Raw genomic sequence first — 13,916 nt, forward strand, 5'->3', positions numbered from 1 at the left:
CTAGAGAAAGGCTGCATTCATGAGGTGTTAGAATAATTGGAAAAATGTATTTCCGACTCGGAAAACACACAAGAACGTCAGAAAAACAACAAATCTTCCAACACCACTTAAATGCAGGATAACTTTCTGCACCTTAGCAAAGGTCGATTTATTTTGTTGTGCACCATCTGTGGGAAATAAAACATTATTAAGGATTATTAACATTATCTTTTACAGTATATATGGCTCCCGTGCCGTAGTTTGCCCAGCCCTTTCTAGATGTTTCTGCAGTTTTAGTGTTGGAGAAGGCTTAAAGAAACTAACAGATGTGCACAATTGTATGCTTTCTGTCCCTCCGTCGACAGACACCAGCCCCCATACCAAAGAAGACAGCTCGTCAGAAGAGTACAATAACGCGAGAGAAGTCACTAGACCTCCCCGACAGACACCGTCAGGAGGCTCGCCGAAGGCTAATGGCAGCCAAAAGGGCCGCCTCTTTCCGCCAGAACTCAGCCACAGAGCGAGCGGACAGCATCGAAATCTATATTCCAGAGGCGCAGACTCGACTTTGAGAAGATTTTGGGTCCTGTGATCCGAAATAACGTTCAAACTAGCCCTTTTTTTCTAGATTGCTACTCGCTCTACTCCTCCTTTTTTCCATTTGTTTTCTGGTAGCCATCCATAGTCCCCATCGCCAACACCACTGGACTGTAGGATGTGCCGAGGCCCCTCCCATCAAGCCTGGCATGGGTTGGTCCTTGTCCCGTTCTATTATATGAGCTCTCCCACCACCGAAACATCTTTCGTCTTTCAGCATTTGCAAAGTGCCATTGATGAAGAGCAGCTTTGAGAACCCACCAGCAACCAGACCTTTGAGCTAAAAAAATAAGAAAAAGACTAGTTTCTCTCAAGTAAACACCCCTTGAGAATTTTTCAACCTTTTTGGGGACATTTCCATTTCTGCCCTCTTTAGGAGGGGTTGATTAAAAGCAAACCATCTCTGATTTGCTGTAATTTCCAAACTCAGAGAAGTGCCAATGCTTGAAATACCTCAGCTCTGTGCACACGGCACCAGTCAGCCCTCCGAGTCTGTTCAGGCAGCCAAGCTCTGGACTGGTGAGTGTTGAAAAATGCAGCTTTCTACCCCATGGGGTTGTAGGCAAACATCGTTCATGATAAAGGGAAGCATCTCGTCGCCTCACATCCCACATATCTCATCTCCATGCTGCCAACCTTCAGACATTTAGGCTGAAAACATGCAAGTATTGTGCCAACATTTTCCTGAACATAGAGGGGAAAAAAATTAAAGTTGTGTAACTATTTAGATCAAAAACGTGTAGACAAATGCACTTATGCACTTATTACAAATCTCTGTATTTCCAAGGGAAATGTACATACCCAAGTTCACAATAGTACTGTAGTATTTTTGAATTGTGAGTGGGAAGATCATGGGGTTTTTTTCCTGCGTGTGACCTTGTTGCTTTTGACAAATCTATTGAATAGCGGCGCAATGGCGAGATCCCATTTTAGCCAAAGTGAATGAGGAATGAAACAAATAATCATCGAAACGCAAACAAAACATCCATACTAATGTCTGAAATGAAATGAAATGCCCTTGAAAAGAAAAACATGAACTGCATGTCTGTGTCATGATAAAATGATCAGAGTTCAAATTTCTTGTTTGAGGACGTTTCATCCGAGCGGTTTCTTCAATTCTGTCCAGGTGGTGTTGAGTCCTCTCATGGCCAACAAAGGCCCCTAACCTTCGAATCGTTGACCCCCGTGTCGCTGAGTTTCATCACCCGTCCTGGGTAACACCTCTGGTTACCTATTGTCATGCTGAGACTGTTTGTGCAGTCATTTTAAAACAGGATTGTAAATGGAAGAAAGGTTGTGTCTGAGTCCACCCCTTCTATTACATGAACTGAATATTCATCAATCTATAGCAATGCAAAACCATCCGCCATGGCCCACTCACCTCTATAACCAGCAATATCCTAATATATTTATAGCCACAGAAAGATTTACTTATTATGGATCATATGCCATGACTCTGCAGTGTTTTTAAATATCGTTTTTGGCATAAAACATCTTTTTTTTTTCTTCACAATTTCCTTTAATTGATCTTTTATCTGCGCATCCATATGCTCTTAAAGTCCCCACTCCGATCATCTTTTGATCCATTTTAAAAGCGTTCTTTTGATTATGAATATGCTGTTTTTAGCCAAAATCTAATCGTTTTCTAGGACATAGTTTCAGCAGAGCGGCAGAAGTTTATTCGAAATTTGCCTCTGAGTTGTGGGCGTGACTCATGGTGTAGAGAAACCCCGCCCCCTTCCACTTTCCATTGTGGAGAGCTCTACGTCCACACGTCTTCCCGCTAGCTTACAACCCCAACGTAACATTACCGCTGCAACAAAAATGGCCACTCATTGTTTTTTCTGCAAATACGCTGTTTTTCAAACAGCATCTTTTCATCTGCTCCTGATTCACGACGGTTCGAGTAAAGAAATACTTAGAAATACTTTTTTTTTTTAAATGTCCTTTATCATCCAAAAATTGCCACCAAAAAACACATTTTTCCTATGAGTTGGTCTGTAAGGTTTGCTAAAATACAATTAAAAATCAAACGTCATCCGTCGACCAAAGGAAATAATGACTTGACTTCAACTGACAAATTAGATTCTCTTTTCATAATAAAAGCATTATTCCAAAGTGTACAGTAGTTCTTGGAAATAAAAATCTGCTCCCCAAAAGGAAGAGCTCCCTAACCACGTTACTCCTCTGTGGGGAAATTGCAATTCTTTCTCTTCAGTATCAAACGGCAAACGAACATCGTTGTCAGAATGTGAAGGAGCAGCTTTTCTCTGCAGCACACAAACTCAAATGGATGTTATCAGTGTTTGCCAACAGAACAGAGAGGATGAATGCAGAGATCACACTTTTTATGTACATTTCATTTTACCCAACCTCGACTGGGACGCCTTTTTCATTGCTGGGATTATTTAAAAAAGGGTGCGTGTTTTGAGATATTTCCTTAGTGAACGGCAAAAGGATTATTTACTTTGGAGATTGCCTTTGCAGCAACTGGAAGCAGCTTTTCCTGCCTCCCAGGAAATGATGTTTCATAAATGCATTACAACTGGAATCAAGATGAAACTCCTGAGAAAAAAGGATACAGAAATCATCAATAGTTCAATTTTCGGACTGATCACAAAAAATTATAAAAATGATCGGTGCTGTGACTCTGTGAGGAACTCACTTTCTAGGAATTTTAGAAAACTCTCCTAGCTCCTGTATTCTTAAATTATTTTTGAAATGCTCAGCACAGAATTTTAGCAACAATCAATCCATTTCTATGTGTTATCATCATCAGCACATCACTTGTATTAGGAGTATGAGCCTCATTGCAGAGAGTAGCAGGGCGACAGTTCAGGGAGAAGCAATTTTCCCACCTTTCCCTTTACAGATTATATAACTGTGTCGTCTTCCAATGTGCACAGCAAATAGTTTTCTGCATATTTCTGTTTTGGCATCAATAAAAATACAGTGATTAGAGCTCAGCTGGAGGCTGCTTGAGTTCCCTGACTTTGGCCACAATCATGCACTTTTGGATAGCCAGCAGTAATCTCTACTTTGTTTCAGGTTTTCTACTCTCATTTCTAGCCTGAAAAACCCTTATAGAAGTTCATATTTTTTTTAATGAAATTAAACCCCAGAATGCCAAAAATCTGCAACAGATAGCAGAGGAGAGCTTCCGTTTCTGATGAAGCTTTTAGTCTAAATGTGCAATAATGCTGTCTGAATTCAACTCAAATTCAGCCATACTAGCCTGTGCTAATCACGTTATGTGAGTGTTGTCCATGCTTATGTGTGTTTTCACAAATTCACATATTAGAACGTAGACAAAAGCAAACATTTGTCTAAAAATCCAGAAATTCAGCTCATTTTGTTTCTCTCATCAATGTTTTTCATGGCAGCAGCAGGGAACTGTAACAATATGACAGCAGCTTTCTGGAAGATCTCTTGGCCTGTGATGCTCGGCAGCTGGCAGAGCAGAGACGGTGCTCCTGCTGCTGCCAAAGTGGCGGGTAGGCAGGCAGGCAGGCGGGCGGACAGGCAGGAGGGAGACAGACTTTGGATGACATATGCTGGCTTAGAGGAGGCGAAAGTGCCACATCAAGCCCCCAACCGTCGGCGCCGTGTGATTCTAGGCTGTAAGACACTCTGGATCATTTTCAACCCGCGTCTGAGGAAGCAAAGCCGCTTTATGTAAGATCTGGAGTCCTTGGTAAGATCAAGGAAACATCCTCCAAGGCCGTTCAGGGTTTGTGTTGCAGAAAGGTGTCCTGTGCGGAAGAGAGGGATGTTCTGTTCTGAGAGCACAACATGCAGTTCAAGGCATATCTCCTCCTCCTCCTAATATTTCTCTTCTTCTAAGAACTTTCAGAGTGATTCTAACAGACCATAATATCTTGTTGAAATAGCCAGACTGATTTTTTTAAATCAGTTACTAATGGATGATACAGTTGAGGCACATATGGCAAACGTTTATGAAGGAGCTTCCTCTCTCAGGTCAGTTCTATTGGCAAAATAAAGTATTTCCCTTTAAGTCTGTCTTCAGATGAAAACGATTTAAATTAATCATCAGGGTTGTGGTCATAATAAAATCAGATTTTGTCAAAACTTTGCATTTGATAAGTTGTTCAGCTGAATTTTTAAAATAGTTTTTACAAAGAAAATGAAATAATTGTAATAATTAAATAAGTCCTTGTAATACTTACAAAATATTGAATTTTCTTTACTGTATTGCTTTGATGGAGGTTAAAAGTTCAAAGTTCAACTTTTGATCTATTTCAAAAGCGTTTCCAGTCGTCTTTTAATTATGATTATCCCATTTGTAGCCAAAAGGAAAAAACCTGTCATAATCTAGGACACAGTTTCTACAGAGCGGCAGTTGTTCATTAGAAATTCATCTTTGAGTTGTGGGTACAGAGTAACTCCATCCCCACTTCCCGACATCCAGCTGCTCACACTCTCCCCTGGTAGCTCACAGCCCCTCACAACCCTAATCTAACATTAGAGGAGCAACAAAAACTGCGAGCGATATCTGAGCTATCCAGCCGTACAGTTTTCCAGTTCAGATAAGGAAAACAGAGACGTGCATGGATCTAGTCATCTACGATTTGAATAAAGAAATGCAATTTTAAATCAAATCTTCATTAGATATGTCCTAATTCATCAGAAAAACCCCACAATAACATGGCAAAAGCACCAAAAAAACTACAGTATTTTCTTTGGAGTGGGTCTTTAAAAACTTGGAAAGAACTAAGGAGTGAAACATGGAGGATTTTCAACAAACCTGGCATTTTCCTGGCAGCCAAAAAACATTTATTAAAGATGGGTGGTAAAATGCCTGAGTGATTACAGTCAAAGTTGGTCTCCTATTTAAAAAACACACATGAATGAACTTTTATTCTGCTTTTGTTTTATTTGCTCTTTTTTTTACTTTTCATCTCTTTATGAGGACATTTCAAAGGACGTTTCTTACAGAGTGATTCTGAAACCCATTTCAGAGGCTTAAGCCTTGCTAATGTGCGTTTGCGTTGTGGGCACACGTGAACATTAATGGGAATGTGTTTTTATGCTTTTCACATGACGTGCCAAGCCTTTAATAACAGTCTCCATTCACGTTTCAGAAGCGCAACAACTGACTTTAAGGAGTCATATTTGTCAACCTCCACGTCATCACATCTCAGCATCGTCACCCAAAACCAGTTTCATCCAAAAAAACAAACAAAAAATTCTCATTATTTTAATCAAGAATCTTTAATTGTTCTGCTGTCTTTGGCATTCGCCACAGGTACATCCTGAAAATATCTGATCCAAACGCGTCACTTTTTTTGTAACCACTCCATTAAAAGAGCCTCGCTGGGACTGACCCCATACATCCTTGAACTTTGGATTGTGAGACCTCTTCATAATTACTGGATCAAATTTAAAAATGTAGTTGTTTAGAAAAAAAAACTATTTTCAGCTCTTATATATCATATGTAGAGTGAGGAACACTATAATGCCAAATATTAATTATTTGTAAAGAAATATATATATAGATATTATATATATATATATGAAAATGTATAATATACAAATCACTGATGCATAATTTATTTCTGCTCCTGCCTCTATATTTGACATTTTTACTTTATATCATAAGCTGGTATGATGGCATGCAAAATCTGATTGTAGATGTGCCGGTTTGTTTTTCCGTTAAAGACTAGGACACTGTCATATGATTCACATTTGTTTCTTCAGTGAGTGTGATTTGTTGCTGAGCTTCCTTTTTTGTATGATTTGAGTTGCAGGTCCTCTCAATTCTTTCTGAGGGGAGCTACTTTAAGATTTTGCCTCTTTAAGTAGTTTGGTCATTGCTTAGTTCCTAATATGTAAATAATTCTGCAATTAAACTTTTTGGAGAAAAAGACTTGGACAAGTTTGTGTGTGTGTGTTATTTTTATTGTTTGTTTTAAATGTGGAAGTGTCAATGATTCCTGCTCTCTGAAGCCTTACAAAAAATACCCAACAAGCCTTTTATGTGTCAACAAAGAAGTCATGTTCTTTTAAGTTCTTTTTATTTACAGGAAAAAAGTGGAGGAAATTGATGAAAAGGGGTTTGAACACTATTACATTTAACATTTTTAACAATTTTTTTTTTGCCTTACTTTGCTCTTATTTTTAAACCATGAAATCCACTGTGTGGGTACATACTGTGTCACTGTAGTACTGTGTTGTACAGTCTGATGGCTGTGGGGAAGAATGACCTGATCGTCCTTCTTGCACTGAGGGTGCAACAGTCTCGTGCTGAAGGAGCTGGTCAGCGCCTCTGCAGTCTGGTGCAGGAGGTGGGAGGGGTTTTACCCATGATGGATGTTAGCTTAGCCAACATCCTCCTGTCCGCCACCTCTTCGATAAACTCCAGTGTGCAGCCCAGGACAGAGCTGGTCTCTTTAACCAGTTTGTTAAGTCTCCTCCTGTCACCCCCTGTACTACCCCCTGCCCAGCACACAACTACAGAAAAGGACTACTGAGGCCACCACAGTGTCATAGAAAGTCCTTAGCAGCTGTCTGCACACACCAAAGAACCTCAGTCTCCTAGGTAGGTAAGGCCCTTCTTATCCCCTGTGCCACCCAATAAGGTCAAGATGACCATTGACGTGTTCTGACTGACAAAGGTGGATAAACATGGAGAGGATTTCATGTAATCCATGGACACCAGTGAAGATCACAAATCATTGAAGAAGAAAGGTTCAGCACACTGTCTTGTGGGATCTAGATGACCTCACTCCCAATGTTAAAGGGCCTAGGATAGCACAAGGGTTAAACGGAGCATCCGTGTTGCCAGACCACAGACGAATTTGTTGTTAAGGTGAACACCCAGGGCCACAATCTCAATGTCTGAGCGCTGGATGTTCACCGGTGAGTGTGATGGAGGGGACCTCCTGAAATCAAGAAGAGGGAAGAGGATGTGAAAGTTGAAACGTAGAAAGTTGAAAAAAGGAAGAGTGATATATGGCTTTAGGGAGGAGTTGAAGTCCAATCATCCGGGAGAAACTCCTTAAACTCTTTCTTGTCTCCTGCAGTGACGGACAGACTGACAGATACAGTTAGATAATAATTTCTGTGGATCGTGATATTTGCAGATGACATTGTGATCTGTAGTAAAAGCGGGGAGTGGGTGAAGAAACATCTAGAGACTTGGAGATTTACTTTGAATAAATTCAATTGAATGCTTATCATCCCCTCCTCTTCACCAGTTTATTAACATCCGGACAGCAGATCACAGCAGAACTCGGAGTGCAGTCAGAGGAGACTGTATCATTCCCTTCAGAAAAAGCGTTTTTGGTCAGAATGCTTTTTCTGTTAGAGCTGCTACTGAGTGGAACTTCACGAAACCTGTTAGTATCAGAAATCAAAACACATATCATTTATTCAAGACACAATTAAAGAAATGGCTCATTGACAATCAGAGCTGTCAACACTGAGTACATTTCCTCTCACTGATCCTCGCTACTGTCATGTCTTTTATGTGCATGTATGTTCTTACATTTTTCTGATTTTGGATTGTTTTATCACTAATTGATTTAAGGTTAACTGCTTATTTTATTGGATGCACTGTTTAATATATATATGTAATGTTATGTGTTATGTGTAATGTTAATGTTATGTGATTTTACTTTGATCTTTTAGGGTGATTTTTAACATCTTCCCAGGGACTGCAGATGAAAAATAGCCCCTTTGGCTAACTCTGGCATATTGACAGAAATGTTTATTAATATGCGCTGTCCCCCCTATTCAAATAAATGAAACTAACAATATCTTCTGCCCTCAGCCAAATGTATTGATTCAGCTTATACGGCGAGCTAAACACAAAGGGCTTCAAAAAACTCCACAGACTTGCTATTCTTGAGCCACTTTTAATTTTGTAAAAAGATCATGGCTTCTCACAGGGTACTGAATACATCAAAGAGCTTTACTTTTCACGCATGCGCACCACTCCCCAACACGCTGCACGTGCCTCTCTTTCCCAAACCAAGCTTCCCACTTTACGTACCGCATGTGGCCACTAGATGGCAGCGTAAGACATAAACTTTTGACTTTACAATGAACTTTTAAATCTTACTATCCCAACTAAGAGAAAATAACAATTAAACCCATTTAACTAATAACAAAAACATAAAACCCTGGGGGGAGACGGACCACAATACATAAATCAAATCTGTAGACTTTTTTTAACTAGAAAGTATTTGAACCTGTCTCTTTCAGCCTTAAAGACAATAACCTTGCCCTTTTTTCTGATTTAGCTGCAGAATATTATACCTGTATCCATTTTTGAACCATTCCTTAAATGTCGTTCAGAAATGTCACTAGAAGACACAACTACAAAAGGTTGTGTCTGCACACCTGTTAAAAATGGACACTCTGTTTTTTTGACGATACACCAAGTGTTCTAATGGAAAGGTTAAGAGTGTAGTTTGCAATGGTTACAAAGCTTAGTTAATTACCCGTGTCTTCACCAGTAAGTGTCTCATTATCATAGAAATCAGTTTTTCCATTCACATGACCATAAACTGTTGTGACATTAAGTGTAGAAGTTGCTGATGAGCAGTTTTCAAAAGGTCTGCTAATTATTCAAAAACTTCCAATGCATCATTAGAACACCATCAACGTGCCAAAAAAGGGAATCTTTTTCAAACATGTGCTCAGTAGAACTGAATTTATGAATTTACAAAAAAACTTTACCAGGTTTCTATTTTTGAACAATTATTGGTCACTTTTGGACTTACATACATTTAAGACTAATTATTACCACGAAAACCACTTAATGTGTGGTTTCTGGAGATTAGTAATTTTAGATAAAAACTACAGCAATTTTGTATATTTTATGATCCAAAGATAAACTTTAAAAAAACCTACATTCTGTGAGTATATCAATTCCAATTTAATTGTACTATATTTTAATACACTTAAATTAAATTTTACAGACATTTTTTTTAATTACACAATATTTTTGGTAGTTAAAATAAATATTAACATACAATTCTCACTGAAGTTTTACAGCTGTGTTTAATAAATAAATTGGTAATTCCCTCTGTTTCATTTATTCAAATTATGTAGTTCTCACATAACCATGAACACATTGTTTACATAAACCTGATGTGAAAACCTAAGAGATGAAGTATGGGTGAGGGTATAACCATGAAATAATAAATTATTAAACTATAAAAAATGAAAAGTAAATATATCTTAACATCTCTAGTTTGTACAACGTACTTTAAAATATAAAAAGTAATTCACCTGAACGTTTAGGCCAACCAATAGGATTCACGGTCTACACGGTGCTGACCAATAGGCTGTCTTTTTTTCAGTAAAATAAGGCGTAATTTCCGGTTCCGCTGTCGTGTGACTGAATTCTTATCTCGTGATGCGAAACTTCCTGTTTCAGCAAGATGCCGTCGGTGGGAATGTTTAGTTCCAGAATCTGTGCAAAGATGTTCTGTAAACTATGTCTGCGGTAAGTCAGGCTCCTATCCATCAATTTATATTTTGCTAACGTGTCTCGGCCGCCGGATGTTTACGTTCTTACTGTAGAAAAAGGAGGTAGACTCACGTGTGAGGAAGACTGGATAAATAAATTAACCAAAACCAGTTGTCGCTTCACATGTCCTTTAATGAACATGAATTATTTTTTCATCTTATTATGTTGGTCCTTCTTTCTTTTTTGGGGGGGAAACAATTAGACAATAGCTTTGTTTTGCCTTGTATTTTCGTTTGTCTGACTCAGTTAACACTAGTGTATAATGCCAGTTGCCAGTTCTTAACAGTACTTTTCATTTTTTTTGCAGATGACTCACTCATCATGCATCTAGCTAAAACTCCAAATTTAAGGTGACTTTTTTTGGGAAAGTTTCCTTGCTCAGAAAGGATGGATACTCAATCTGTGCCTCACCTCAGCCCAGAGTACTTTTCCTGGGACTACCGCCTTCAGCTCATCGCTCTAGGATTTGGTTTCTACACATCAGTATTCCTCCTCTCTCACCTCCTGTCTCTACTCCTGAGCCAAACCTACAACTCCCTGCTCTCCAAGGAGAAAGTTTTTTGGAACCTGGCTGCAACCCGGGCGGCTTTCGGCATCCAGAGCTCTGTAGCGGGACTTCGAGCTCTGACTGAGGACTCCGATTTGAGCCGAGACAAAGTCAGGGGCCAGGAGGACTGGTCGTGGTTTCACCTCCTCACAGCCACAGGCTTTTTTTTCTTTGAGAATGTGGCGCTTCATACATCCAGTGTGGTATTTGGCTCATTCGACATACCACTGGCGACACACCACTTCTTTGCCCTGGCAGGGTTTGCTGGGGCCGTAGTGTGGGATTCCCAGGGCCACTTTCTGGCTATGGTCACACTCTTGCTGGAGATGAGTACACCTTTTACCTGTATTTCCTGGATGTTACTGAAGGTAAGCGGCTTAAATCATCTTTTTCTTTTTTTGTTTTTAGGTCACTTTAGGTCTGAACAAGTTTTGGTTCCTCTTAGTTCTTAAAAACAGGAAGCTTGTTTTGAAAGCCACAAACTCTTTTAGAACACAATATTATTAGAGTTGCCCAAAAATGTGTCTTTGCTCTTTCTGACAGGCTGGATGGGCACGCACCTTATTCTGGAGAGCCAACCAGTGGGTGATGATCCACATGTTCCACTGTCGTATGGTGCTCACCTATTACATGTGGTGGATTGCGGTGACCCACTGGTCGGAGCTCAGCACCTACGTGGCGCTGTCGCAGCGCCTGCTGTTCTTCTCTGGTCTGGCTCTGCTCACTCTTATCATCAACCCCATCTGGACGCATAAGAAGACCATGCAGCTGCTGAACCCTGTGGACTGGAACTTTGACAACAAGCCGGTGCCAGAAAAGGGCAAAGAAGACAGTCGGGCTGAGGCTGTTTCCAAGCCAAAATCAAATTAAAACACACCAAAAACACATTTTTTTTCTTTTTTCCTTTGCTTTACTTTTATGACTTTGTTCATATTTTCCTAAAGTAGACATTTGGAATTGGAATTTGAAGGAAGCTTATTACCTGATGTTTATGGGAAAATCTATGTCTATGTAATCTATGTCTTTTATAATTTCACATCTTACTGACCATCTAACTTTTTATCAGGAGGGTGTGTTCTGTGTGAGTGGTTGACCTATTAGAAAGCTGAGTTGTAGCCCCACAACACATCTTAAAGTCCTGGTTAACAAAACAAAACAACTTTAAATCTCTTCGCAGCAGAAAAGGACCCACTTGTCATTGTAGCAGCAGAGCACGCTGTGGTCTAACAGGGTTTTTGGGTGGGAGAAAGCTCAGGAATGAGACGTGAACAAAGGGCTTATTGTCTGGAACAGCGATGGGATGTGATGACACTAAAGCTCACTTGATACAGAACAGCAAAAGTGCCTTTTAACAGTAACCTAGTTTAGGATCAATTTAACTTTTTTCTTTTTTTAACTCTTCAGGTGATGTTATTTTCTCATTAATTTTCCAAATCCAGTCGTCATGACAGCAGAATTCAAAACCTTTTCATTTTGTTGTTATGTTTTCAGTTCAATATTAAGCCTAATTGTGTTACAGATTTGACTGTTTAAAAAACTTTCATGTTTCAGAGTATTTTGTGCACCAAAGGTGGTTATTTGTGGATGCACCTTGTTTGCATTAGGAGCATTCATTATGGTATTAAAAATCTGTTTACTTTAACAGTTAATAAAAAGTTGGGAGACTTCTACTTTCATTTATTTTCTTAAACCCCATGTGGTTTTTATTTAGACAACATTTTGGCCAACATATTTAAGCCTGATGCATCCATCAGGATACAGCAAAAGTATCGATTTGTGTTCCAATTTATTTAAATCAAAGCTACACTGTTTCTACTAAAAAGGTGCAGTTTTAGTTGAATGAGAGTCCATGTTTGTCTTGGGTTAAGATAGATGCAAATGCTACTTGATTGCCAGATAGTGAGCTGTTTATTAAGCTGTTTATGAAGCTGCATGATTTGGGAGATTTAGCGGTTTGTTTTTAGAATTTTTTTAGAGTGAATTGAGAGTTTGGAATTTGAGGTTGCAATATCAAGAGCTGCCAATAGGTGTCAGTCGAGGGTTAATTTTGGAGACCCTTTTTGTATAGATAAACTTATTTTGAGTGAGTTTGCGGTTTGTTTGTTTGCGGATGACATCGTAATTTGCAGTGAGAGTAGAGAGCAGGTGGAGGAACAGCTAGAGAGGTGGAGGTTTGCTCTGGAAAGAAGAGGCATGAAGGTCAGTCGTAGTAAGACAGAATACATGTGTCTGAACGAGAGGGATCAAGGTAGAAGCGTTAGGTTACAGGGGGCTGAGGTGAAGAAGGTGCAGGAGTTTAAGTACTTGGGGTCAACAGTTCAGTGTGATGGGGAGTGTGGAAAAGAGGTGAAGAGGCGAGTGCAGGCAGGTTGGAGCGGGTGGAGGAAAGTGTCAGGAGTGTTGTGTGACAGAAGAGTGCCAGCAAGACTCAAAGGAAAGGTGTACAAGACAGTGGTGAGACCAGCTCTGCTCTATGGGTTAGAGACGGTAGCAGTGAGACAGAGACAAGACGCTGATATGGAGGTAGCGGAGATGAAGATGTTGAGGTTCTCCTTAGGAGTGACCAGGTTAGACAGGATAAGGAACGAGTACATCAGAGGGACGGCTCATGTTGCCTGTGTTAGCGACAAAGTCAGAGAAGCCAGACTGAGATGGTTTGGACATGTTCAGAGGAGGGACAGTGGATATATTGGTAGAAGGATGTTGGAGATGGAGCTGCCTGGCAGGAGGGCAAGAGGACGGCCAAAGAGGATATATATGGATGTCTTAACAGAGGACATGAATTTGGCTAATGTTAGGGTAGAAGATGTCCATGACAGAGTGAGGTGGAAAACGATGATTCGCTGTGGCGAGCCCTGATGGGAAAAGCCGAAAGAGAAAGAAGAAACTTATTTTGAGTGAGTAAAAAAATCTCGGCAATATGAGAAGCAAACTGCAATATGTTTTTAGACGAAAAAGTAAAAAACAATTACAGGCTTAACCTTTAAAAGATTTATATTACAAAAAAGTTTTTAGTCAATGAATTTGGGTTGATGTTCTTGCAGCTTTTTATTAAAACAATGAACTACTCATTTTAAAGTACAAATTATTCGAAAGTCCATATTCTGATCTGGAAGTATAACAGCCAAACTATCCATCATCCTTTGCCAGCTGTTCTAGAGCCAGCCACCTCACACGTCACGTGGGTAGCATGCTGCCTTTCCTTCCAAAGTTGACGCTTTGATTGACGTTCCAGTGGACCAATCACAGCTCATCCTTACAGAACCTTTGGCCAATCAACATCTGAGAAGACTT

The 13,916-nt window shown here is 39.7% G+C and overlaps 2 protein-coding genes across 8 annotated transcripts in view; both read left to right on the top strand.

Annotated features, from left to right (window-relative positions):
* dlgap2a (discs, large (Drosophila) homolog-associated protein 2a) overlaps positions 1-6,461 on the top strand; it is a 197,702-nt gene extending 191,241 nt beyond the window's left edge. For all 7 annotated transcript variants that reach the window (XM_020713719.3, XM_078941052.1, XM_078941053.1 and 4 more), the window contains one exon: positions 345-6,461. In XM_020713719.3, coding sequence (XP_020569378.1) covers positions 345-551 — 207 coding nt within the window. In that variant the 3' untranslated portion in view covers positions 552-6,461. The remainder of the gene's footprint in view (positions 1-344) is intronic.
* A 3,396-nt stretch (positions 6,462-9,857) lies between these two features.
* Positions 9,858-12,292, top strand: cln8 (CLN8 transmembrane ER and ERGIC protein). Its single transcript, XM_004082374.4, has 3 exons — positions 9,858-10,051; positions 10,383-10,990; positions 11,166-12,292. Exons 2-3 carry the CDS (start codon positions 10,463-10,465, stop codon positions 11,490-11,492), a joined length of 855 nt encoding a protein of 284 aa, XP_004082422.1. The 5' UTR covers positions 9,858-10,051; positions 10,383-10,462; the 3' UTR covers positions 11,493-12,292.
* The last annotated feature ends 1,624 nt before the right edge of the window (positions 12,293-13,916 follow it).

This window comes from Oryzias latipes, chromosome 22 (genome assembly GCF_053564925.1).
Source record: "Oryzias latipes strain Hd-rR chromosome 22, Olatipes_Hd-rR_3.1".
NCBI lineage: Eukaryota > Metazoa > Chordata > Actinopteri > Beloniformes > Adrianichthyidae > Oryzias > Oryzias latipes.